Source organism: Pterocles gutturalis, unplaced genomic scaffold (genome assembly GCF_000699245.1).
Source record: "Pterocles gutturalis isolate BGI_N339 unplaced genomic scaffold, ASM69924v1 scaffold32316, whole genome shotgun sequence".
In the NCBI taxonomy this organism is placed as follows: domain Eukaryota; kingdom Metazoa; phylum Chordata; class Aves; order Pterocliformes; family Pteroclidae; genus Pterocles; species Pterocles gutturalis.
In genome coordinates this window covers 4269-30682 of record NW_010104046.1, presented here as the reverse complement: position 1 = coordinate 30682, position 26414 = coordinate 4269, and the positions used below count along the sequence as shown (strand labels likewise).

Below are 26414 nucleotides of genomic sequence, written 5' to 3'. Positions count from 1 at the left end.
CATGTACATTAGAGAACAACATACACAGTTTCAATCAATTTCAAATGTTCTTACAATGGGAAATAAATATGAAGAGTGGTTGTTACTGAAAGTTAAAAAAATTCAATCAACAAATTGTAAAATCGCAAAAGGTCAGACAAATTTAATAAAATATTTCCATTTACCTTCCTCAGCTTTACACAGCCTGTTCAAAATAATAAGATTCTCTGCAGAGAGCCTTTATCCAACTGTTTATATCAATTCGTACAAAATATCTGTTTGAATTACCACAGCAATACAAGGATATAAATTCCCAACACACAACATGCCAAATTCAACATAAGTTATGCTTTCTAGGCATCTAGACGTTTTCCTTTTCTGTACTCCAAATACATTTTCATTTGAAACAAATTAAAAAGCATGTAGATGTTAAAACATAATGACAGCTTAGAATTCAAGTGACTTGTGCAACATTATTTTGTGCTTTCTACTTCTCCATTTCCTCCTACTGCAATTAAAATTCATCATGCCCTTCTACATATAAAATAGCAATGCATCAAGTTCAGTCCAGTACAGGTTTTCAACCCTCAGACTTGGCTTTATACTACACGAGATCCTTGCAAATTAAAAAAAAGTGCATCTCTTTTGTGATCTATCTTTTACGTTGGACGATGTGAAGCTCTGATGACTCAATGTAGGAATGCAACCTTGAGGTATGATTGCAGCCTCGGAATAATTCTTAAATGTAAAAAGAAATTTTTAGAGTGTGCACGCCCTTTCTGGATTTAAAAAAGACACCGTTATAATGGTGCTACTAGAGCCACGGTACAGTACATCATGGCACATCTCCATAACAGAATCAAGGACATGAGATAGAACTTCTATTTACACAAACTTGATGCCACTTCCAGAAAAATATGACAGGAAAAAAAAGAGGAAAATATTATTTCCTGAATGTCCTGAATTTTTAGAAGATTCCTTTTACTTTCTCTTCAGCAACAGAGTGGTCCTCCACGACCGCATTTTCCCTGACCTCTTTAGTATGGACTGTAAGTGACACCAGAGGAACTGGGAATCACATGGCAAACTGCTTCCTTCGAGAGGATGCTCACCCATGCCCCTTTACTCACAAGCCAGCTTGCTGTCAAAACTTGAAAGGGCAATAGCAAAGGCTTGTAGTGCGCACATTGGGTAGTTGTAGTCCATGGTGAACACATCCTCAGCCACGCGGCCAAACTGCATCACTATGTAGTCAGCTGCAAGAAAGGTCATAAAAAGTGACAAAGCATTATTTCTGTTTGCAGCCCTTACTAAGTACGTATGCATTCAACATCATCCCCTGACCCAGTTCAACAAAATACAAACATGCTCACTCATCAAACTTTGCAACACGTATTCATGCAAGTGGGTGTGTGGATACCTTGCAGAGAAGCAAAGGTAGTTTGAGTGAGGAACAGTTGAGTGATAAAGGACTGCAAGACTTGTTACTGTCTTAAAAATTACACAGATAAAAACTGGGTTTTACAAGCACAGAGAGAAAATTGTTTCTATATAGAATGCTCAAATCTCTTCTATAGACTTAGTGCCGAGTTTCACATGTACCAAGAGCCAGTTAATTCTATTCCTACCTAACTTCAGGCAAGTGGACATGGGAGGGTAATGGGGGAAGAGAAGGCATGATTGTGATCTAGACCTAATCATGTCTCTCTGTTATACCATATTCAGAAATTCTTCCTCAACCTTTTTTCCCTTTTGTACTCTTTGTCCGCAAGAGGGAATCTCAGCCTCATTCACAGTTTGAAATGCTTCATTGCAGAAGCAGGTGTAATTGTTTCACCTTATAAAATGCAGCAAATGCATATATCAATGTTTAAACTCAGTGTTGCTCTTGGAGACTGGCACAGTCACTTTCACCAGTTTCCAATATTCCCTGCAGTCGAAGCATGGCACTGATGTAGCCCAGTGCGCTCCAGCACCTGCTGACTGTGCCCACCTGCAGTGAGCGGAGCCGTATCACTCCACTGGAGCGCTTGTCTTTATCCCTGCTCCAACAGCTGTACCTAAGCCTGAGATAAAAGGGGGCTGTACATTGCTGGTAAGGTCTGTGTGATGGTGTGAAAGGCAGTTCCGACATTTTCAGGGTGTTCTGTAGAACTGATGCCACAAAGATTGTTAATAGCAGAGTGGATGTGCAGTGGCACCAGTCTGATGGCCACTGTCTCCAGCCAGGCAGTGTATGGGGACCTGAGTGAACAAAATAACCAAGGAAGGACTGTCTGATACAAGTGCTTGAGCAGAGTGATACTGCCCCATGGTCCTGCTGTCTGGAAGTACCACATCTCTGAGAGCAGAAACGACTCTAAACTGCTTGTTGCTCCATTCACAAGCCAGGCAGCCAAGAGAGAAAACTAAGATAGCACATAGCAGAATCACCCGTCTCAAGCATGAGCATTCGAACACCCAGCTTGCCTCTGTCATGGTCACAAGGCAGAACAGCATTAAGTTGGACCCACATAACTACATTAAACTCACTCAGGTAACAACAGTAAGAGCAGAATCACTGTCAGGCTGTGAATTCAGTACTGTTTCTACACATTACAGACAGAGAGTTATACTTACGATCATTGTCATGAATAATTTGGAAGTTTTTCACTGAGGCCTGTGTGACTCGACCATGGAAATTTAAAACATAGGACTGGGTGTCATCATTCCAGACTGGGGTTTTGTTATGCAGCTCTATGACACTCTCTGTATTTTTGTTCTGCCATCTTGCAAGAAGTGTCTCATGTTCCTGCACACACCACAGATACACACTTCAGTTTAACACTCTCACAAGACAAAAAAATAAATTCACACAAAAACCCCACATTCATAAACCCTAGCCCAAAGGCTAAACTGTCACCCTCAGCCCTCAAAAGAGCATCATTGAAGGAGACAGGGAACTCTTAATGTGCATGTGCATTCGAGTCCTTCCCACAGCTTGGAAAAGGTTAGTTTTATCTTTTGTTATCAAAACACATTATTATTTGTAGTGCTTTTGTGAGTCACAGAACCAGTCACGCATCCCATTGTTCTCCAATTGTTCAAATACTGTTTTTTTTTTAATCTCTAAACCTTTAGAAATGCAAAAAAACAACGCTAACTGGAAAAGAATTCAAGTAATTTTTATTGTCAACTGATGGTATGACTTACATTTCGTGGTCTGATGGAAACTCTTTCATGGTCCATATTCATTCCTGGTACGATCACACTCATTTTACGAGGTCCTTTAAACCCCAAGACATTTGTTTCCTAAAAATGTTTAGAAAAGAGTTCATCATGTTCTGTATTTTTAAAGTTAATTTCTTCAACAGAGAGACACAGTGGCAGCCCAGGGAACTTATTTGTTAGTCAACTCAAAAACCATCTTGAAACTCCTACCTTCACTGGCACTGCCAAACAATCTAGCTTTGTCTTACAAGCTCCGACAACAGGAAAAATGGAAATAGAGAGGTTTCCAAAAACACTCCTAGCATTGGCTGCCAGCAACCTTAATACAATTTAAAAAAAAATTCCCTTTGTTAAAAAAGGATATGAACTAACCAGATTGCTTGGCTACTGCTAGGTCCCAAAATAAAGTAGTTGTAATTTAAAAATCATAAAATGCAGTCACACATTTTGATGAGAGACAAAATTAAATATATGGGACCAACTCAATTTATTCCAGAGCCAGCACAAAAGGAACAAGAAGATGCTGCCAGTAAGAGCATCTGTTAGCAGTGCTGTGGTTTTCAAAGTCTTCAGATATGTTATGCTTAGAGATGAGCATGGTAAAAAACAAACACATTAGCATGAATGCAAATTTCTGAGCTATGAAGGCAGGGAAAGTAAAGAAATAACATGGGCAGCAAAAACAAATCTGTGAAAAACAGAAGTTCTTCCATTAAACATGATTTGATGCCTTTCTGACCTGCTTTTCACAAAAGCATTCCAGTATTGCACTATCCTCTCAAAACACAACCACTAAAATCTAAATACGCCTAGAGTCTTATTTTTATCTGAGGCTTTCTTTTTTCCACAGAAGAAACCGGGGCAAGTATTTCAGTAAGTCATCTACGACTTTCGAAATAGAAAAAGTAAAGGGCAATAGTTTCCAACCTGCCCAGTAAAACCTGATTGTCTATTTTAGCATTAAGTCCAGTAAATGAAACAGTGACACCTCTGAAAGTCCATCTCCTCGTGCTTTGTGCTACTTTTTTTTTTTTTATCAGTCACATGCATTTTTTCTTCTCGGCCTTTCCCAAGTGAAGGGCTGTAGACACACGCTAAGGAATCTCAGGAAGGAAATTCCCATTGGCACTATTCCCAGTAACATACCACAGGATGCCAAGAACTGGACATCCCCAGGCTCCAGCTTCAGTGGATCTACCACTGGGACATTCAGAAGTGGCACATTCAGATGTCTCTGCTCTTATGTATTTAATAAAAGTGTCCTGATTTTAAGGAACATTAAACTTTTTAAAACTTCTCTACTTTTACGAGCAAAAAATCCAAAAAAACCTCACTGGAAACATATGTAAATACCTGCCTAAAATTTACTCATGCAGTAGTTTTGTCATCCATCAGACCTTTGAAATAACTTTGGTTGTTTCAGCAAACCACCTGGAGATTTTACACAACTCATTAAAGATATTCATGCTGCAAGAAAAATTCCACTGAGTTATTTTACTGAATACTCTGAAAGCAATCTGGGTATATTCATATCTCTTCATAAAGATACACACTAATGCAAAGATTCTGCATCTTTTCTGAATCGCTTATGTCATGGCCTTGAGCAGAGTAAACCAATGTTATTCATTTGGCTGGAAGCGTAAACTTGGTTTGCAATACGGTGAGACTCAAAGTAGCATGACTGCCAGGGAATTTCATAAGCAGGAGAGACTCAGCAGAGCAGAGAACAATTTCTAAGAAAAGATTCATGCTTATGCTTATTTTCCACTAACTACTGACAATTTCAGTCTTCTCTGCAATGCCTTACAAGCTATTCTTCTCATCACGCTGCCGTTCTGCTATATACAATTAATTTAGATGCTGACTTGAAGACATTGTTCGAGGTAAAATTGAGTAATAGCACTGAATCACTTCCCTCCCAACAAGAGTATTATCACTCTGAAAAAACAGGACTATATTCTTTGGATTTACTCAGAAACATTAAAATCAATATTTCTGCCAAATTATAAGGGAATGGTTTCTAGTTGCATATTACATCAATCACCAGTTATATCCAGTGTTTTATAGGCAAATGCTACCTTTTTTCTAAAATTAAGGTACAGAACTGAACTTCTACAAACACAGAATATATGAGGAAAACAGGAGGGACAGAAGAGGAGCTTTAATTAAAAGCAGAGCTTTCCAATCGGCCTGCATCCAAATAAAATTAATTGCCCCCATCTCCTATCTCATTCCCTGCTTCTATTTCCCTCCTCTAAATTGAAGACTACAAATGGCATTATTAGGGGAACATAGGCCAAACTCTGGTTTCACACCATTTTAATGCCACTGACAGTCTAGGTTTACGGTTCAAAATAAGGGTTGTTAGCCAGCAGAGCTCTATGGACTCAGCCAGCCAGCATGTGAGTGATTTAACTCAGCTGAGGAGCTGGCCCAGTACTGCTCAGAAGCTGCACTCCCTGCCTAAGCCCAACCATCAGCTGTTCTGTGATCATGCACTGCAATAAACTGGACTGAAAGGACACAGAGCCTCTCCCCAGGGTTGCTTTTTAAATCTTACACACTTTCATAAAATTATGTAAGCATTTTGCTACAGCTGCCGTGATAAAAGCAGCAAGGTGTATATCCCAGCAGCTCCCAGGAGATTAATGATTTAATTACCCCAATTTTCTTTCAGCCACTTCCCTTTCTGGACTTGATTCACACAGCTGTGCCTTGTCCTTAACACATTCTGTAGAAACTATCACTCCATGGAAAGCCCAGACCACAGAACCCATTGCACTGGAGCACAATGCAAGTGACTGAAGCCTGAGGAGAAACACGCAGTTTTACTGCTTTACTGAGACCTGAGTCACACCTCAGAGCATCAGCTGAGCTCCCTGCCTGCAGAATCTGACGCAAACTGAACTGTGAGATACTATGGACATACAGGAATCCAGCACAGAAAATCCTGTACAAATAGTACAGTTACATCTCTCTGCTTCTTGACAAATTTTGCCAAGCGATTCTAAAATCAGCCATTAGGTGCTGCTGCAGGTTTATTAATATGCCAGCCTGCCATCGGCAGGGAGAGTAAAAATGCTTAACAGCACACAATAGAACATGGTCTTTGCACTGATTTTACTCCTGTTGCTTGAAACATGCCCTAAGGTGAGCTCCACAATGAGAGTTCTCAACACATCTACCCCACAGTGAGCAACAGATGCATCGCCAGCTTCTGCCTGTACAAACTGGACCTGTTGAGATGATTCAGGCTCAGTAAGGTCGTGGAAGTGGGTCCAGCTTGCTCTCCAGATGGGTACTTGATCGGATGAGCTGAGAGACAATGAGAGGCATTGTGCTGCTTTGAAAGTATTGTTTATTAGAGCTTTTACTGCAGGAAAAATCTCAAGGCAGGAATTAAAAAGGTCACCTTAGGACAAGGGTGCTCCGGGAGTATTCTTTCTGGCATTCTTCACTGTGATTCTGCTGCAGCCAGGAACAATAATCTCACTTCAGCAAACCTGGCTAGCAATGAAATATCATTCCGATTTCCTTTTGTCCTCTGGCCATAGCACACCTGCAAGCCTGATACCTTTCTCCATGAGTATCGCAATACCAGTGGAACTAGTAATTTTTCTTATACAAATGTACAAGTTTTAAACTGCTGATTCCCAAAACAGACATATAAAAGCAGCTTATCTTAGCCATATTCTCCAAACAGCGGCCATGGTTCTGTTCTTTCCAACATTCACACTTCTAATTACCTCTGCTGACCACAACTGAGTTTTTATTTGGCAATGTTAATGGTTCAGATGTCATTGTTGTTGACTTATACAAGCAATGCTTAAGTTTTTTAATGTATAACTTTTTTTAAACTTTTTTTTTTCTCCTTGTATTTCCACTTTGCAGCAGAAGACTAGTTGCCTGGCTCCAGGGAATGCCCTCCTATATAAACCAGTAAAATTACCTTTATTAAACGTGCAAGCTCTCCTAGGTTCCTCCTGAAACTTCAGTCAAACTCTAAATTGACATCAAATCCTGGACTCTCTCGTTAAATCCTGTTAGCTGGATTTTCTGAAATTCTCAGAGTTTCAAATCCAACAGGAATGGAAGAATATGCATGTCTATCTGTCTGTCTGTATGCAACCATAGCCTGCGTGCCTGAATAACAGCACATGCGAACAAACCCATGATTTCTACCATATACACAGAAAAACTGCATCCTTAGCAGCAGGAAAAGAACATGTTAGCAGCTAATACTGCCACTCCTCAGTGCTTTCGGCACTTTGCACAGAAAGGATACCCCCTTCAACATGCCATTACAAATGATCGTACTTTAGTGCAGTAACTCCATGTGCACAACTCTTCACAGTTCAGAAGGCTCCCTTGCATGGTGCCCGCAGGCTGAGAGGCATCCTACCCCTTCCAGAGGGTTATGTAAAAGCTCCAACACCTTCTGACCAAAACTGAGAACTGAGCAACCTGGTTCTGTGCACGTTTTTCATCTCTGCCTTCCACTGAATTTCCTGGTTTCTCCAGTGAAGATCAGCTGTTTGATGACATCAAAGTATGAATGCTGATTTACATAATCATAAGTGAGAAGGAAATTCAGTGTGCTATTTCCAAAACCGAACTGCCCTTTCTTGCATATTTTGCCTGTGAGCAGTACTTACATAACAAATAGCAGCTAGCTCCTGACGCAGGGTGCTCGCCTCCAGGCTTGATGTTGTTTTCATTGGATTTACTCCATTGTCATAAACTGTAAACTTAGTTCCCATAAGATTTGATCTATCAAAAAAAAAAAAAAAAAGGAAAATCCAATCACTATTTGTCAGCAATGCTGCTCAAGACATCTATCCTTTACTGCCTTGTAGCCCCCAAACAAAAGACTAATAATAGCGAGTACAGATAGTTGATAATTCTAATCTCAACTAAATGGCAACCCCTGGATTAAAAGCCATAACAAAAATATAGAGGTAGAGTACAGCAGAGTATACTAAAGGTCCCTTATCATTAAACTGGAGATTTCTCATGACATCTTGCAAACTAGTAAATTCAAGAAAGCAATAAGGAAACACTCAAGTGGGGTTTATTTTGTTTGTTTACTTGGTTTTTAAAATACACTTACTCTCTACAAAACCATCTGCTTTCTTACCCGATTACTAACTCCATTAGAACACAGAGTGATTTTCATAAAGTTATAAGTAATATCAGTCTTTCCTATTTAAATGGAAATCACACCAAGGAGCGCAAAATACAACTTAGAACATACTAAAAATCCCATTATCCTCAGTCTTTGTCTGCACTGCAATAAATAATGCATGAAGTTCTGAGAGCCACCCAGGCAAACGGTCATTAGCAGCACAGTCCCCTTCCTCAGGCACAGACAATCCAAACATACATTGAGAGGTTCCACGTAAGTACTAACAACAACCTGATGTATGATGGCGTGACAGTCAGAAAAGAAACACATACTTCTGAAAGAATTACACTACTTGTAAAGAATTATTTAGGACCTTAAGAAATGGGCAAACCCAAAGAGATTTTCAAATTGTTCAACAGACAGAACTTCCATTCCAAGGCATTTCTATCAATAGGGGCTAGATACAATCTACTCATGCACTTCTGAAAATCCCATGAAGGTAAGTTGTGCTCATACACCCTTGAGAATTCGGCCTTTGAGCATTAAAGAGCTCCAGTCCTGCTGATTTTAATAAAATGTGATCTCTTAAGTACTTGAGACATTTGAAAACATGCGTTGGATACTGGTAAACTTTAAGACCATTATCACATGATGTAGTCAAGCCTCTAATTAAGAAGTCATGGTGGCTTACAGGCTTCTTGATTTCAAATGAACTTCATATTATATAAAGACAATTCTTATATATATCAGTGTTTACCTCAGTTTTCCAATGAAACTCTCTCCACCCCGAGACAGGTCAGTTGGGTCTATGGAGATGAGGTAATTAGAGGTTTTACTCTTCTTCCGTTTCCTTCCAGCTAACAGAAACACCTAAGCAGTGCAAAAAACCATATTCTAGAATGACAAAGAGGTTAGCACACACCACTTCCTGCTGGAATATAAGGAAACCATAGGGAATTTTTCTGTCTTCCAGCATCATTAGTGAAGTAACAGAAGGTCTCCTGGGACCTAGCAAAACCAGATAAAAATCTGGAAAGGGAAAGTGACTTCTCAACCACACAGTCCATTATTAATGGTTTAAATAATTAAATTAGATCTATTTTGTTCAATGTTTCATTCTAAGTTGCTCTGGCTCTCCCAGTTGAATTGAAAATAGATGCTTTTCAGGCCACAGAATGCAGAGAGCCCCAAGTGTGGACTGTCACATAAAGGTGCCATGCATGGATTATTTAAGACCTAAGATTAGATACATGAAGAAAAGCAGCAGAACAAAGTGATAGTACTGTTTTGCTTTTGGAAGACTGTAGGGCAGATCTCAGGGAAGTGAAAATGTATTTACAATATAAGATTATATTTTATTTCTAAGGTTTCTTCAGACTTTTAATAATTTTTTTTTATATTCAGATGCAACTGGTATGCCATTCAAGTTATTTTATGACCTTTTTACCATGCTCCCTTTCCAAGTGGAGGTAATAAGTAGGGTACATCCCTCGGTCCATTCCCTTCTTGTCTCTTGTGATTCTGCATTTGACAGTGACACCCTGTGGAGCAGGTCTTACGGCAAATTCCTCCAGGTCATCGACATCTATGAGAGGCTCATTTGTGGAAGGACTGGGGGCTGTGGCCGCTTCCTAAAACAGTAATCAAAACTCAGGTTTCCTCAACGTTAATTTACAAGGTTATAAGTACAAAGGAATGACATTTGATGGAAGCTGCACTTTAAAAAAAAATAAATACACAAGGAACATATTTTCTTCCACATTCTGATTCCTCAGCAGCCTTGAAGGCAGCTTATCAAGCTCAGGATTGCTCCCCATCCAATTGGTCAAGCTCTTGGCTACCAAAGGCCCGGGTCTCTTGCACTGCTGATGCTCAGCCTACAGACACACCTGGCAAAGCAGAACAGGGCAGCTGCACAAGCAGAGTGCTGCAATGTTACAAAGCAAGCCCTGGCTCACACCTTCCCATTTCACCACACTGCTCTTTTCAGAAGGCGTATCCAAGGGCAGTGATGGACTTTGACGGAAGGAAGAAATGGGATGGGGAGAGACAGTGAGCTAGATAGAGATATAACAGAGATGAGAAGTCAGTGCGGTATATAAAAGAGTGTGGCACCATCAACTGGTTCAGCAAGTGCCTGTGATTTAAAATATTTGAACAAGCCAAAGTCTTATGGTCAGATAGCAGCAGTGAGAACAGGGTGGGAAAATGCTCAGAAAAAGGCAACAGAAACAAAAGATCCTTCTGAGCACCTGCAAGAGGCAGAAAGGTAAATATTTACTGTTTACCTTTCCCTTCATTCAAGTTCAGACAATATTTGCTATTCTTTCTCCAAGCCATTATTTTCATTGCTTGGTCCTGTGAAACCTGAGAGCTACCACAGTAAATCACCTTGGAGGTACTCTAGTGCATGTCAAAAACAAAACAAGAAACCAGGCTAATCCTGGCTGCCCTCTGAAATCACGCAGCACACGGCAGCCTGCGTGCCCCTTCCTCGGCACTCACCCCTTACCTTGTTGGATTTCTTGCTCGTGGCAGAACCAGGCCGGGTGTTACTGTTTAACTGTGAAGAACTGGAGCTGTCTTCATCTTCCTCATCCTCTTCCTCATCAAAATTCATGCTGCTTGAAATGCCTGAGGAGAAAGCGGTGCACTTACATGAAATACTAATACATTCAAGCTGTCCATGCTTGCTGTAAAATATCCCGTATGGCACTGGTGCACCCTTAGCCTCACAGGTGACAGAGGGTGTGTGCGAGGGGGGGACACTGTGTGAGGCGGTGTACAAACACGTGGGTGAAACAGTGCCTGCCCTGAGAAGCCAAAACATTTCAGCAAACACGAAAGGAAATATCACGGTTTCCATTGCAGAGAGAGGATGGAGTTACCCAGTGATACAGGAGCAATTATCCAGCTAGGAATTAAATTCAGATCTTCTTAATCCAATCAAGTAGTTCAAACACAACGCAAGATCTTAAACCTGAAATTGGAGCTGAGTGGACAACCTATCACAGCCATTTGGAAACCTTAACAATTAAAATATAAGCCCTTCTACAGCACACTTTTAACTGTTCCTGTGTGCTCTGATGAAGAGGAGATCTTAGACTGAGTAGAAACATTCATATCAAGGAAATGTTCTCATGCATATTTATTTCATGTAAAAAGCAGTATCAGGCCAGGCCAAAAAACTGCCTTACAGCACTTGAAAATTTGACTTCACAAGAATTCAAAACCTCAGACATTTCAAAAGGGAAACACAACTTTGAACATCAAATAAGACTCAGCAGCAGAAAGCATCAGTGGTGGAATATTTGCCAGGTTTAGTTCTTCAAGGAGTATCATGCAGATGAAGCCACCCTGTACTCAGGTTAAAACTCTAGGTTCCACATATTAGAGGCTAACTACACAATATTTTTTCCTAAAAAAACCCAAAACAAAACCAAAACACTACTTGGTCCATAATTTCCACTATTGGTAAGTCCAGTGCAGAAGGACAAATGAAACGCAAAGATTCCCAGAGCCAAGCAGCGCAGGCATAATTAACTTTTTCCTCCTGTACTTACCAGGAACATGATCCAGGGCGACAAGACTGGATTGGGAGGTGGAAGAGGACCAGGATGTATTTGCATGGGGATCTGGGAAAGGAAAAAATCCATGGGCTTGATTGTGTAAACCCTTCATTGAGTGAAGAAGCCTAACTTGCCAACAGGACTCTGCACAGGGCTAAAGGCTTACTGGATGGGGCCATAATGCTGCTGACAGAATTCTCAATTACGGTTATTTTATCTTTCTGCATAATCAAATTCACCTTCTACCTGCTTATACCTGCCGTCACTTTCTTTTTTAGTACTTTGAATAAGGTCAAAAAGCCCTGGATCACAGAGCTGAAGCGTCAGAAAACATGATCCACGCTGAACAGCTGTGCCACACACCCTCCCGTGCACCAGGTGCCCTGCGGGGGAGGTCTCTGGCCTACTTCTGAATCATGACACACACACAAAAAAACTGATCAGCACACGTGATACAGACAGATTCCACACAAATATTTGTTCAATATAATTGAAAAAACTATTCAGACTCATGTTCAGATGGCCTAAATTCTGCCTAAATCCCTGTGCCCTGTGTGTCCTCATCGTCTTTCTCAGGCTCTCTGAACTGTTCTGGGACTTGGGGGATGCGCACAGAGACCCTCGTGTAGCTTAGTCTGCCACAAGCAGAGACTGAACCACACTCACGTACAGAAATACAAATATTAGAGAGAGTATCAGTAATGGTTTTCCTAAGGTCAAATTCTGGAATGGAAAAAGGCATTTAAATGCTTTGTATGTTATTGCTGCTTCCAGTAACTTCAATGCCTGTTCCTTTAAAATAGCCTTTGACACCAGATGCACACTGGATAATGAAACAACACCAGAGGAGTACAGCCGAGGGCATGACGGTAAAACAGAAACATATGCAAGGCTTGTATTCCAGTCAGCCGCCAGGAATGGTCTCGTTATCCACTTCTTCAGTTACCCCAGCCTGGACAAACACTGCGCAGCACAACAGCAAAAACCTTCAATAGGATCTGGTTATGCAAGGGAGGCCTGAGTTCACAGGTCAACACATATTTTCAGAGCCTGTAGAACTCACTCGTTAGCAAACACACACTCATTAACACAAGCATTATTTCGTAATAATGACAACCATGTTCTAGTCAAATACGCATGGGTGATAGAGACATTCCATCTCCTCAGCTGCAGCTGTGCAATAAAGCCATAGTTGCATATGCCCAGACATCATCAGTTTATTTCTACATCCGTGCTCACTATTTCACCACCAATATTTTGGTGAAAATTCTGTGCCAGCCTTAGAAAAGTCTGCACTCAACCTGTCGGGAAGAATGCTTCAGAGAGCTCCTGTTTTCTTTTTGAACCCAGAAATCAAATTATTCCTTCTCTAAATCTGAAAACAGTTGCAACTTCAGGTGGTGAACAAAACCTAGGACCAAACTGCTCATTCCAAGTCTTTACAGAGACATATCGGAAACTGAAAAAGGCAAAGATTAAATGTTAGTTATTCAGGGTTAAAACTTATGGAAGTCTGGCTCTGTCCTAGTTAACTCCTTTGCCAGAGAGGAACCCTACATATTAAGATTTCTGAAATCAAAGGGTGAATATTTCCTGCAGAAAGAAAATTAGTACAGCAATTTCCAACAGATGGAGAAATCAAATAAAACATTTGGCATTTTCTTGCAAGCAGCATATTCTTTTCACGCTCAGGTAGCCTATAACCTCTCATCTTGTAACAGAACGTGACTCGCTCGGGAGGCAGACGTGCTGTGAGAGGCTTCTCTCCACAAAGTTACTGTCAAAGAGCAGAATGGGCACAAATCAGGGCTACACAAGTCTCGTGGCACTCAGCCTTGCCCATGAGGCCAGTTAGCATTTATCTGTGTTCTTCTCCTTTTGCTCCTATTCCATGCAAGAGACGGACTGACGGAAGACAGCAATTCTAAATGCTTTTCCGACCAACGGGGACATGCCAGTAAGGACATGCCACAAGCTGAGAAACAGCAGTGGGAATCCACACGGAAAACCCCAGTTCTAGAAGAAGTTTCCCATGAACACTGGGATACTCAGCACTTTCTAACAAGCCTCCTTCGCTGCTATCAAGGGGCAAACATACACACATAGTAAAAATATTTTAAGTCGCAGTCTTGTCTTAATACCTTTCTTTGCATCTCACAAAGCATAGCTGTTGTTAACAAAAATGAGTAAACCTCAGCATTCCCATTTAAAAAAAGCGCCATCACCCCCCACCCCCACCTGAAGCATACTAGTGGTCCACTCTTAGGAGTGCCTGTTCTGATCAGGAGTATACTCGGACCCGTGTAAAAAAAAGGTTATATCATGTATTTAAGAATATGGAGCCACAAAGCAAAACAAAAACAAATCAAAACAAACAAAAAAACCACCCACTCCTTCTATTAAAAATAAACAAAAAAAAATGGGGAGAATAAATAAACCTGGAAAAAACATCAAAAATAGAAATGTCCGCCAGAGTAAAAATCTCAGTGCTCTGACCTAATTTGAGAAGTCTGTTCATAGTTTTAAAGTCAATCAGCTTCAGTACGCAGTGTGCCTGATGATTAAATAGTCTGAGCTATGGTCTGAGGCAACACAATCGCCACACAGATGAGAACTTGTTAGTCATGCCAACATCCCTCCGACCCAAATGCACAGGAAATACCACACTTGGAGAAAATCTGCCCATTTCAGTTGAAGTCGCTCACATCTGTGGAGTAACGTCCCAGAAAAAATGAATCTTGGTGAGAACTGCTCTGCAGACAAGAGGCAGGCATTTAGGTATGAATAGTCTATTCTAGATGAGTCAAGTTTGCACTTACATTTTGCTCTTTATACACAAAGACTTTATTCTTAAAGCATCAGAGCACTCTTGGCTTGAGCCATCTTTGCTTCAAAAGCTGTACACTGAAAAAGAACAACTCCAAAGCAAATGCCCTCAGAAAAAGCTTTGTGAGGATTTGGGGATTTTTTTTTTTCCTTCCTACACTTAATGTCTCATGAGAGATAACAGTGCAGGAAGGAAGAGACAGATGCATGAATGTGTACATACACAATCTATCTCCCAAATCCTGCATGCTTCTAGAAAAAAAATATTCCAGAATATTTGAGGACTATGCATGGGAAATACTGCAGAATACAGACTGCTCTAATTTTCACCTCTGCAAGCACGAACACGCATTACAAAAACATCAACAGTATTTAACTGACAACACAACTAAAATTAATATTCTAGTTTAAATGTTGCTATTCTGTACTCTTGTTTTTTAACCTTCAAGTAAGTCATTTCCAGAGTTGTACAATATAAAAAAGTGAACAGATGGATAGGAGCACCAGCATCTGCCTGGTACCTTAATAGCAGCGCTGCACTGCAGATGGGAAAGGCACATCCCTGAGAGCCTGGAGAGCTCTTGTTCCTTGGGACAAGTTTTTTTTTTTTCTTTTTAGATAACAGAATAGAGCCTAATAGGCTCTGAGGAGAAGAAACACAGTAACAATCTCTGCTTAGGCTAGGGCTGAGAATGAGAATAGGAAAAGAATGTCAATGTACGAGCAATGAGAACAGGAAGGCAGCTTTGGCTACTTACCTTTTTTCTGCATTGCTGTTCTAAGATCTTGTTTGCTTTGCTGTTGTTGGCCGCTAGCCATTTTCTCTCCATCATCTTCATCATGGCTAGACTGTCCAACAGTGAGAATCTGCACTTGACTTCCTATCTTCTGAACATCATCTTGAAAAGCAGCTGGGCCATCAATCCCTGTGGGACAACAGCAAAAGCTTTAGTTGTCTTTGTGTCAAGAAGTTACTGAAAGAGAATTGCTCACTCACAAAAAGCATCTTTTCTAAGAATCAGGGATGAGAGGTTCACATCCAATAATATTTCTAGAGTTAAACAAGACTAAGCAAGCCTCCAAGGCAGACATCTTACTCCCACATACTGCACTACAGAATCTCCAAGAGGTGATCAGGATTTCACTGTTGCCCACCCGCAAAGCACAGCCATCCATGCACCAGAAACACTGAAAACTAAACAGAGAAGAAATTCACTGGGGAGGACTGACAAAGAAAACAGATGCAGCTTTCATAAGGACACTCAGCTGGTCCAGAACAGATAATCCTGAGTCCCAGATTATGCCATAACCCCTAACACACAAGGCTGCCATTACGAGCTGATGCTTCAGGTTTCGGACACCTGGAAAATTCACAAGTAGCTCTAACAGTGTATACAACAGGAAGAGCAGCAGGTTAACAAGCCTCAATATGCCTACTGCCAGTTAAAACCTCAGAGTGAAACTATAAACAGGATAATACATATTCCCTGGAACCTCCATTTTCTGAGATGCTCAAATCCCGACCAGGCGCAGTTCTGGGCAACCTGCTCTGCACAGGGGCTGGGACTAGACTCTCCCCTCCTTCCAGCCTCAGCCACGCTGTCATTCTGGGGCTTCTGATGACAGCCAGAAAGAAATTGTTCACCTCCTTATGGCTGTAAATCGCCTCTGAAGATAGAAAAATTAAAATATGGGGTGGGGTGGAGTGTGTTCTAATCACAAACTTCTTTTTTTTTTCTTCAGGACAGCAAGTTAAAACATCAGATCACAAATGTACTTCAGCTCTTAGTTAAGATTTAGTGCTGGTATATATTACCAAATTGGCCTTTTAAAAATACATTTTTGCACCAATAACAATGGCAATATTATTATGTACGAATATAGTAAATAACATAGACCTGTATACTGCTCCTGTTCTGAAATTTTTGTTAATAAGCAAGTAACATTGTGAAGAATTAGCAAGCATTACAATGAGCTAGTTCAGGAAAAGAATATGGTGCTCCTCACAACAAACAGAGCTGAAGAAATCCTGCAAGAAGGAGCTGTAGGGATTGGGATTTTTTTCAGACTGTGATCTGTAGCAGAAGTCTCTGAGATACCACTTCAACTCGCTTTGCCAGCAGCTGTCAACCTGCATTAAAAGGCCACTGGATTATACATTCAGCATGCTTAACTGTACGCTGCCACGCTTGCTGTCACTGCCCCTGTGGTAGGAAGCATAAGCTGAAGGGAGAGTGGTCCACACCCTCAGGAACTGCACTGGCTGTGAAACTACCTAACAAGCAAGCAGTCCAACACTGCTGACGTATTAAATTCACAGAGTCCAAGATCACAAGGAAATATTGACTCACCTGCACCATGCAGACCCTTATCCAGCAATTTCTGCCCCAAGATTTTTCTTAAAATTTATCTCAGGATAAACACTACAGCAAAGGTGCTCTAGAATAGACAGGCAGCTGCTCAGATCCACTGTGGTACTTTTAACAGCTTTAACCATACTAACCATCATCACTGAAGTGGCTGCCTAAAGGTAGGTTCTTGTCTTAATACTGAATTTCAAAAGTGTTAAGCATCCATGAATTAACAAGATGCTCCCACCTCATGCTTCTCTATCTAGCCCCTTATTAAGCTTTGGACAACACAAACCCAATTCTGAGAACCTATTTCAAAAGGAACAAAACACCTCAATTATTCTACTTCAAAGCAGACATTTATCTGCAACAAACAAAATGCCCCCGAAAACATCAGACATTGCACTGAGGCTGCTTTTTTCTGATGCCAGCAGAACATCTGCACTCACATCCCATGCTGTCAGGAACATCACTTATTACTAGGCATTAGGACAAAGGCTGCGCTGGCAGGTCACACTTTTAGAGAAGAAAAATCAATTTCAGTATTCTGAAGAGTGCATCACTGGTAGAGTATGTTATTAAGCATTATGAATAGTTCTGCCAGTGACCCCATTTAAGGGAATGGAAGATGTAGCCAGGCAGCGAGGGAAAATTATTATGCATTAGAATATTGCAGATGGTTCGTGGCAACTGCAGCACTAACTATTTAATATTTGTGTGTGTGCATGCATCTTTGAACTATATGTGCATGTATAAAATGGTATTAAATGCAAGCATACATACACATCTTTTATTCTCTATGATATGACAGAAATGTACCTTTGCGAGTCACAGCTGAGAAGGCAGCTTTGCCATCACCTACCCAATGTCTGAAAAACACTTCCAAGCTTGCATAGTCGTGATACTTGGAGTGGATCTCTCCCTGTGTTCTCACTTTCTTTGCCTCACTGAATCCTTTCCACCCACTTACTGGAAGGATGGTTCACTGTGCAGTAAAACAAACCATTCATGGCTGTAGTTATAAGTTTCCCAGTTTCAGGACAGGTCAAAAGAGGCAAAGAAGCTCAGTGGGCTGTGCAAAAAAGAAAGTCTTTACTGCTACAGTCAGCATTTTCTACAGCTTTTCCCAAAAGTCAGGTAGCAAAAACCTGATGGAAATGGCCTCGAGTATTTCTAAAAAGAAAAGGAATTTTTGAGAGGCAACTGTGAAGGAGGGCAGGGAAGAAAAAAGGAAGACTGACACGACCTTCAGCATACCAGTCCCTTCAGGAAAGGCTTTCTGTTGAACTTTGACAAGATCATGTCCCAGACGAAACGCAGAGGTACCAGAAATTAAAACAGATAACGAAAAAAATGCAACAGAAAATTGGCATTCAGTGGCATTTCAATCCTATAAACTACTATTTATCAATGCCCATATTCTGTTAGCACCTCAATCTTCTAGCCTATATTTATAAATAGACAGTAATGTGCTCTTAAAAATTTGTAATCTAAACTACCCCATAGAATGTTTTTATAACCTGAATTCATCTAAATTCTAAGAAAGTCAAAATACATTAGGCAGACATGCACTTAACTTTGATCTCAGGTATGAGATTTTTTTTAGATAGGATTTTTATTTTCTTTTGATTTAAATACACAAAATGTTAATTACCTACACACAAGAATCACAAGATCCAGGTCTAGGATGCAAGGAGAGAGAAAACCATATGGAATAAATAAAGAAGTGCTACTGAAAGCCTGGGGAAAGGAATAAAGTGGGAAAATTTTGCTTAATTTTTATGACATACGAGAAACAAATCTTACGCTTTTCATACCATGTTATGCCTGTTTGAAAGTTCAGCTTCAAAAGGATGGACAACAACCCAAAATCTATTCAGGCTCACTGCATTTAGTAATGACAATATACTTCGAGGATGTGAAATCAAAACCTTGTTTTATTGTTCCCATCTAGCAATTAAACGAAATCTCTCTATGGGAGGGTTGCCAGGCATACATTCCTCTAGCTTTCATCCCCAGCAGCTTTCTGCTGAACAGTTTCCAACTATTTTGGTATATTCTATAGGTAGATGCTAAAATGAATACAGATGAGCCATCTCAGTTCTCCTAGACTTAGTTACCAAATTTCCTTCTGACAAACTAAGCAAGTATGGACTAAATGGGATAGAGGCTAGAGAGGCTGGAGTATATCCCTCCTCCTTGGCCCTACAGATTTAAAGGTTGTTCTCACTTTTGATTTCCTGGGGAGAAGGTCAAATGGGAGGAAAAGACTACATGCTACCAAGCTATGTATGACCAAGAAAGGTCGAGAGGCAGCTGATATATGTGGCCACCACTTACAGACAAGCATGAGACCAAGCAGGAGAAAGGTTTTGCAATCTGACAATAGTCCATGATGCACAATGGCAGCCTTGAAAAAACTAGTTACAGACTAAATATGTGACAAACTACCCAGCAGCGAATTACAGGCATAAAGCATAATGAGTCAGCTCTCCAAAACATTATTTAAGTATTTGACTTTATACTACATGAATCCCCAGTAACTGGATCTTGCAGGAAAAGAATCTAATTGTATTTATATACATCATGTTCCCCTCAGCATGTATTTATACATGCAAACATTTTGCTGTGAAAAGGTTTTCAGCAAATGTTATTTCCTCCTGGTTCTTCTACATGAACTTGTAAGTACAGGAAAGAATTATTAACTGATTATTTACAGAGAGTCTTTACTGCACCTAGGACACGGTGAAAAGACAGATTTCTAAGTTATTTGAAAATAACTTATAATAAATTAAGAATTTCTTCATAGGACATTTCCAAACTAAGAAAGAAATTAAAAAGAAAAGTATTGTACATCAGAACTGTAGGATATAAACATTCTTGGTCTTATTTTATAAAGCATTTAAGACACATTCAACTATGAAGGTAGGCACACTGCTCATAGACTAAGCTTTAAGAATATGCTTAAACCCTTTGCAGATCAGATCTGAAGAGCTGATCAAGGTCAGGCAGGGGGTGGCTGGAAGAGAAAATCTGAAGCCATGGTTTCTGACCTCAGTTATATACAACAAGAGTTCTACAACAAGTATGCCCTTCCTCTACAAACATGCTGACAGCAAATGCAGACACACTAGAAATTTTTTTTTTTTTTTTTTTTAATGTGCCTTCAAAGGCAAGATACCAGGTATAAATAAGCCACTGGTTTGGCACAGAAGTCACACCCACATGGAGAACTCTCACAAAGCTGCAATTGCAAACTGCTCTCCAAGAACACTGCAGAGCAGCTCTTCCTCCAATTTAGGGATGGCAGTCTAACCCTCCAAAGCCTGGATGGCCTACTCTGAGCTCAAAGACAGGGAGTCTGTCCTCAAAGAAACCTGTGACTGACACCAGAACAAATAGCATTTCCGTCCTTTAAAGAACTTGGCTTAAAGCAAACCCTGCTTCTGCTTTCATTGTCTCAAGTAACATTTTAACTCAAAAAGACAAAACAACAGTGGATTATATTTTTGAAATCTGCATTTATTGAAGGGTGTGACCATTATACTCCACGTATGTTTACTTCCAGAACATTGGTACAAGAAAGTAGTATTGCACAAATCAGTAAGTGAAAAAGCTCTAATAAAATGGCTAGAATGAAATATCATTAAATTACATCTTCTAGAAATGTAGAAATTCATTGCTTTAACAAAAGAAAAAAGTATCTCTCTCTCTCTATATATATATATATCTATATATCTCTTGCTGTTGGGTGAAACTCTCCTCAAAAGGAATTTACTGAAAAAGCGGAATATTTGGTGGGGAGGGGGGGAAGCATTTTTTTAACGACCGAATAACCTTAAGTATATTGTAGCTGTCAATATTTTGTAAGCCATTTCCCAGTATATGCCTGCTCTCACAGGGGCTGTGCATCCACTGACATGGGCTGAAGCAACTGCAAAATCACAAAGGGATTTGCTTATAGGGAAAGGAGGCAAATAGAATTTTTTTTTAGGAAAGGGTCTCTGAAGGTGATTTAGTCCAAACTTCCATCAAAAGGAGGACTATTGCTAACACTAGATTAGGTCACTAAAAACAAGTGCTTGAGCACCAAGCTGTACATTCACCGTGATGAAATCTAGAAAACTGCAGCAGGAACTGTACTTTCATAAACTTCTGCCCTGAGGAGGCCAAAATGACTTCTTCACAATCAAGTTCAGGTGTTGCCAAGGCACAGCCTGAAACAGTTGTCAGATCTGGAAATAACAGGACTTTCCTTGGTGGAAACTCACTTATTGTTCCTCCTAGCCTTTCTCATTAAAGCACAGGGAAGCCAAGAGAAATCCACTCTCCATGAACTGCCCTCCTCCTGTCAGAAAGGAGTGAGAAACAACGCTGCTTATTCAAGAAACGGTGCTGCTTTCTTAGCCAGCCAGCATTACTGGAGTTGCTTGTTACATATAAAAATGGGACAGGATGCACAAATCAAAACAGACAGACAGGTGTGAAAGAGGGAAAAAAACCACGGAAGAAGCAAAGCAAACCCAAACATGAAATAGCCACCCTGGCAGGAAAGGCGCTGTGTGTCAGAGCAGCTCCTTTGCTTTCTGACTCTCGTAAAGACAGCAGGGAATACCAAACACACTATATACATTTAATGTACAACGTAAGAGAAAAATTGCTGGGAAGGTATTGTTTATTTGAACATTTGAAACACATTCAGACTCCTGATTTCAGTGACAAAAATCTTAATTTACATTGCCCATGGCAGTGAGTGCAGTTCAGAGCAGGGTATTCCTAGAACGTACTTACATGCTTTAAGTGCAAGAGTGCTAGGATAAAAAAAAAAACAAAAAAAACCAAACAAACAAACAACAACTTTTCACTGAATTATTCCTAAATTTTTATATCAGGTTTCACTTTGAATTAACTCGTGGCTTTGCTCGGTTTTCTGCATTTTTTTAAAGGTTTCATTTTATCTTCCTGATTGGTTTTGCCCCGTTCATTGCACGTATCCAAAAAAGCACTTTATCCAGCATCTTCACTAATTTCTTCACAAACCTGTACTGGGGAAAAACCCCAACCAAACCAAACACCCCACACCACTATGTACCTTCAATAGTTTCAAGAATCTCAGTTTTTAAAGAATCATCAAGGTATTTGATATCTAAAGATGCTCTGGTTTTGTATTTGTAATACCACGCAGGGTACATACTTTTCATATGTTCCTGCTGCAACTGTTTTCACTTGTTTGCATTATTTTTCTTTTGAACCATCTAGCGGTACTGTACACCAGGTTCACTAAGATCTTTAATCACCCCTTACTAGCGTCACACATCAAACCAGAATTTGATTCACTGTCTCCACTGGAAAGACAACTATTTCACGTATTTGTCTCCTTTTGGATTTTCTTCCAATACTAAATATTATACCAAGCAATAAACTGGGAGACCAAAGGTTTCAGAAATACCAGTTTAATGAACAAAGCTACTACAAAATATCATCAATTTACTGCATTTGCAGACTCTGTCCCACAAAAATTATGTTTCTTTTTAAAAATAGGCACAGTGTATACTGGATACTGCCATCAAGAAAGAAATACCAGTATTAATCATAGATTTAGGAAAAATAAATGCTAAGTACTATTCTACCCATCACTGAATTACAAAATGAACTGATCCCTAACTTGAGAGGCACAATCAGCTCTACATGAGCAATTAGCCGTGTTCTTTTTCTTGCCTCATGTCAGCGTAACCTCATTAAACCTAATATATCCGTTGCATTTGTCCTTAGCACATTGTTCTGATCATGGTTTTGTCATTCTTTGAGCCACTTAAAAAAGCATTACACATTAAAGACCAGAGTACAGTCACTGCACCACAGCTTCAAGAGCTATTCATGTATAATTCAACGATTTTTGCTCTGAATTAGCTTATTATTCATAGGATCTGGTCTAAAGGTTCTTTTTCTCTTAAAACACAAAGCGCTTGGCTATGCTTAGAAAGGTAATGCTCACTATAGGCAAATACTAACAGAAACCTATAAAATGCTATTTTAGCATGTAAAGTGCATTCACCCCTCAGCATCCATCCTGCTCATTTACAGGACACACAAAGGTTACAATCAGAGTAGTCAGAGTGAAGACAAAACCTGAAGCAGCTGCAAAGTAAAAGCAGAACCTAAAACCTCCAAGACTTGGTCTAATTACTAATGAACTTCCTCCAACAAAATCTCTTGTGCCACAAAATGGTATAAAACCATTTAACCTTCATCCGTTTTCATTAGTTAGGTCTGAAGTTATCAGCAAATCCATTCAATATTATTAGAAAATCTCTTCTTAAGACTCACACTCTTAAAAGTAAGTGTAAGATTGATGCAAGTTCCACTACAGGGCTCTGCTATCACTTGCATTTTCTCCACTCTTAAGTAACACAAATGAGCTATGTCTATAATGGATTGATCAGTAAAATCCCTCAGGAATTTTAAAGTCACATTCAGTTTTACTTTTTCATCCAATAAAAAGATATTTTGTACCTCTTATAAGGATGCAAGACTGGAAATCCAGTTATAATCCCCTGCAAACACTCCAAGTTTACAACACGATCAAAGGTAAACTAGATATGAATCCAGGGGTGGAAATTATACATGAATGAACAGTTAAATACCAATGTGCGGAAAAATTAGATGAGCTGGATAAGACGGTACTACATGTATGCTCTGAATATACTTTAGCTGCCAACAATATTTATTACTAATCATCAACAGGAACTGCAGGAGAGGAGACACTCCAAATCTTCTTTGGTATCATTGATGAATACCACCTCCACTCTATGGAAACATACATACAATACAATTGATGGGCAAACGCTGAAGGCCAGGGAAGATCACGCATAGCAGAGCAGGATGAGCAATAAGAATTGCAGCAGAAGCAGAGGTTTCTACAGCTAACAATATTAGTTTCAAACCCACAGAGCAGCTTCAGCACACAAATGTTCTCAGTCTATGTTACATAAAGTGACATTACTTTCACTGACACAACTTGCTTTACTAAAATATGCCAACATTTGCCTGTCTGGGAAATTTTTCAGAAAATGCATAAAAATGCTGTTGGCATATGAGAAAAATACTAGGTGTCACCTGCTGTAAGATAATAAAAAACTCTGCAACTCCTTCACAGCAAGCACACGCTGCTCATTGAGTAACTTGCCTACACCTAGGAGGTAAGTTCAAAGAGAGCTCTCCAGCAAACTCAGCCGCAGCACGCGTGTGAGCAGCGTCTGCACAACAGCCTGGAAACCACACACCAATGGTTACTGGTTCCGGCTATGTGCCCCCCGGGCCTGCAGAGAGGATTTGTTCATGAAGTATTTTAGCCAAGAGCTCATCAGAAAACTCATTAGAAAACATGTGAAGGTATACACACAGGGGTGTTATGAGATGCAAATCCATCAAATCAAACCTACTCTAACCGACCAGCACAATATCTTGAGTACAGACACAGGCACCCCAGAAAGGCAAAACAGGCATCAGACGAGATGAAACAGAGCTTCAAGGTTATGCAGTAACCATGACTGAGGTATGACCACACACAATGCTCAGTTACAGCCCAAGACAGGTTTTCTTTTAAACCAGTAAAATAATTTTTACTCTTTAGCAAGATGTACTTCAAAATAAAATTTGGCATCTGTATTTCTATGCTGGAGTGGCATTACTTTTTACATTAAATTGAGAAACATTAGCTTTCTGTTCACTTATTTTGACAACAATTTTTACATTCAATTAATTTTACCTTTGACTTTTACTTACTATTTTAAGCCTAGGTATTGACACACACCATCTTTCTTTCAAGTATATGAATAAAGTCTTTACCTCGGGGACAGACTCTAAAGCCTGTCTAACCTAGGGCTTCCTTTGCAGCCAGAGAGCCTATAGACCTAGAGATGCTGTAGATTCAGATCTCAAGAATTAAGCTCCAATATGTAAAGGATGTGTAAAGGATTTTTATCAGGTAGGCTCAAGTCCTGCAAAATCCCTAAAGATAAGCACCAACACTCTGACCTCAATAACTTCCCTTATTAGTCATTGCTATCTTTAAATAGCCTTGTCAAGGATATCTATTTGTCAAGGACTTGCCTACAGGAAAGATGGGAGGCACTCTTTGTCAGGGAGTGTAGTGACAGGACGAAGGGTAACAGTTTTAACCTGAAAGAGGGGAGATTTAGATTAGATATTAGGAAGAAATTTTTTTACTGTGAGGGTGGTTAGACACTGGTTGCCCAGAGAAGCTGTGGATGCCCCATCCCTGGAGGGGTTCAAAGCCAGGCTGGATGAGGCTTTGAGCAACCTGGGCTAGTGGGAGGTGTCCCTGCCCATGGCAGGGGGGTGGAACTCGATGATCTTTAAGGTCCCTTCCAACCCAACCCATTCTATGATATACATAATTTTCTTACTTAAGGAATAATGGAGAGATTGTTCGACATACACAATACAGAAATATGGTACAGTCCAGGGAGGACAGTGTTACAAGTGGCCTTATATATAAAGTTTGAATACCTCTAAAGCAGCTCATGTTACTTCTTCCATCTAGTCTATGTAGCTCAAATAGTAAATGCAATAATGGCAATGTCATTTCTACCTACCCTTTTGTCATTATCAATAGTTTGGGTTTTTTTGTCTACGTCATCTTACCAAAAGTCATTGCAGAAAATTTTCCATACAAACACCTCCCATATTTTGACCAAGGGGGATAGAGTAACACTGAAGTAACAACTTGAAGAACCACTTGAGGATGTTATCTCAGTTTTGTTGAATTGATTTTCAAAACGCCCACTTAACCTCTAATTTCCACAGTTTAAACCTCACTAAGAGTCTGGACAGAAATTACTGCAATTTAAGGCTGCTTCTCAAAAGTACATTACATGCAGATAGTCTAAAAAAACCACATTGGTGTAAGATGGTTCTCATTTCTTTAACACTGCAGGAAAACACCAGCATCTTTCCTCCTCTGCAATTGGAACAAATACTCTCCTTTGGAAAAGACTCAGTTCACAAATTTCAGCCCTCCTTCACTCCCAGGTTGTACATGCTGAGACAAGACCAAGTCACTCACATTTTCCGATCTCACAAAATTTCAAGAAATTACTTTTAGGCAATTTTCAGAAATTCAAAGAAATAAATAAAAAAAAAATGAAGTATTTTGCAGTCAATTAAAAATCTGACATTCAGCCACATGCAGCTAACCTTTGTGTTTCCCTTTTTTCTCCTTTCTGGTGCTGCCAGTCTGACAGCTTGCAGATGCTGCCTTGGTTTTTTTAGTTGGTTTCGGAACTTGGGTCTCCACTACCACCTTTACATCTTCCTGTTCGGCCTCCTGCA

The 26414-nt window shown here is 40.0% G+C and overlaps 1 protein-coding gene across 1 annotated transcript; it reads right to left on the bottom strand.

The window, feature by feature from the left end:
• Window positions 1-631: 631 nt before the first annotated feature.
• LOC104458821 (tubby protein homolog) lies at window positions 632-26414 on the bottom strand (the record flags this gene model as incomplete). Its single annotated transcript, XM_010086938.1, has 9 exons — window positions 632-1235; window positions 2599-2770; window positions 3172-3270; window positions 7845-7959; window positions 9072-9184; window positions 9754-9945; window positions 10827-10948; window positions 15468-15635; window positions 26280-26414. Coding segments are annotated over 9 exons (1250 nt in total), but the record flags the coding sequence as incomplete, so codon positions are not given.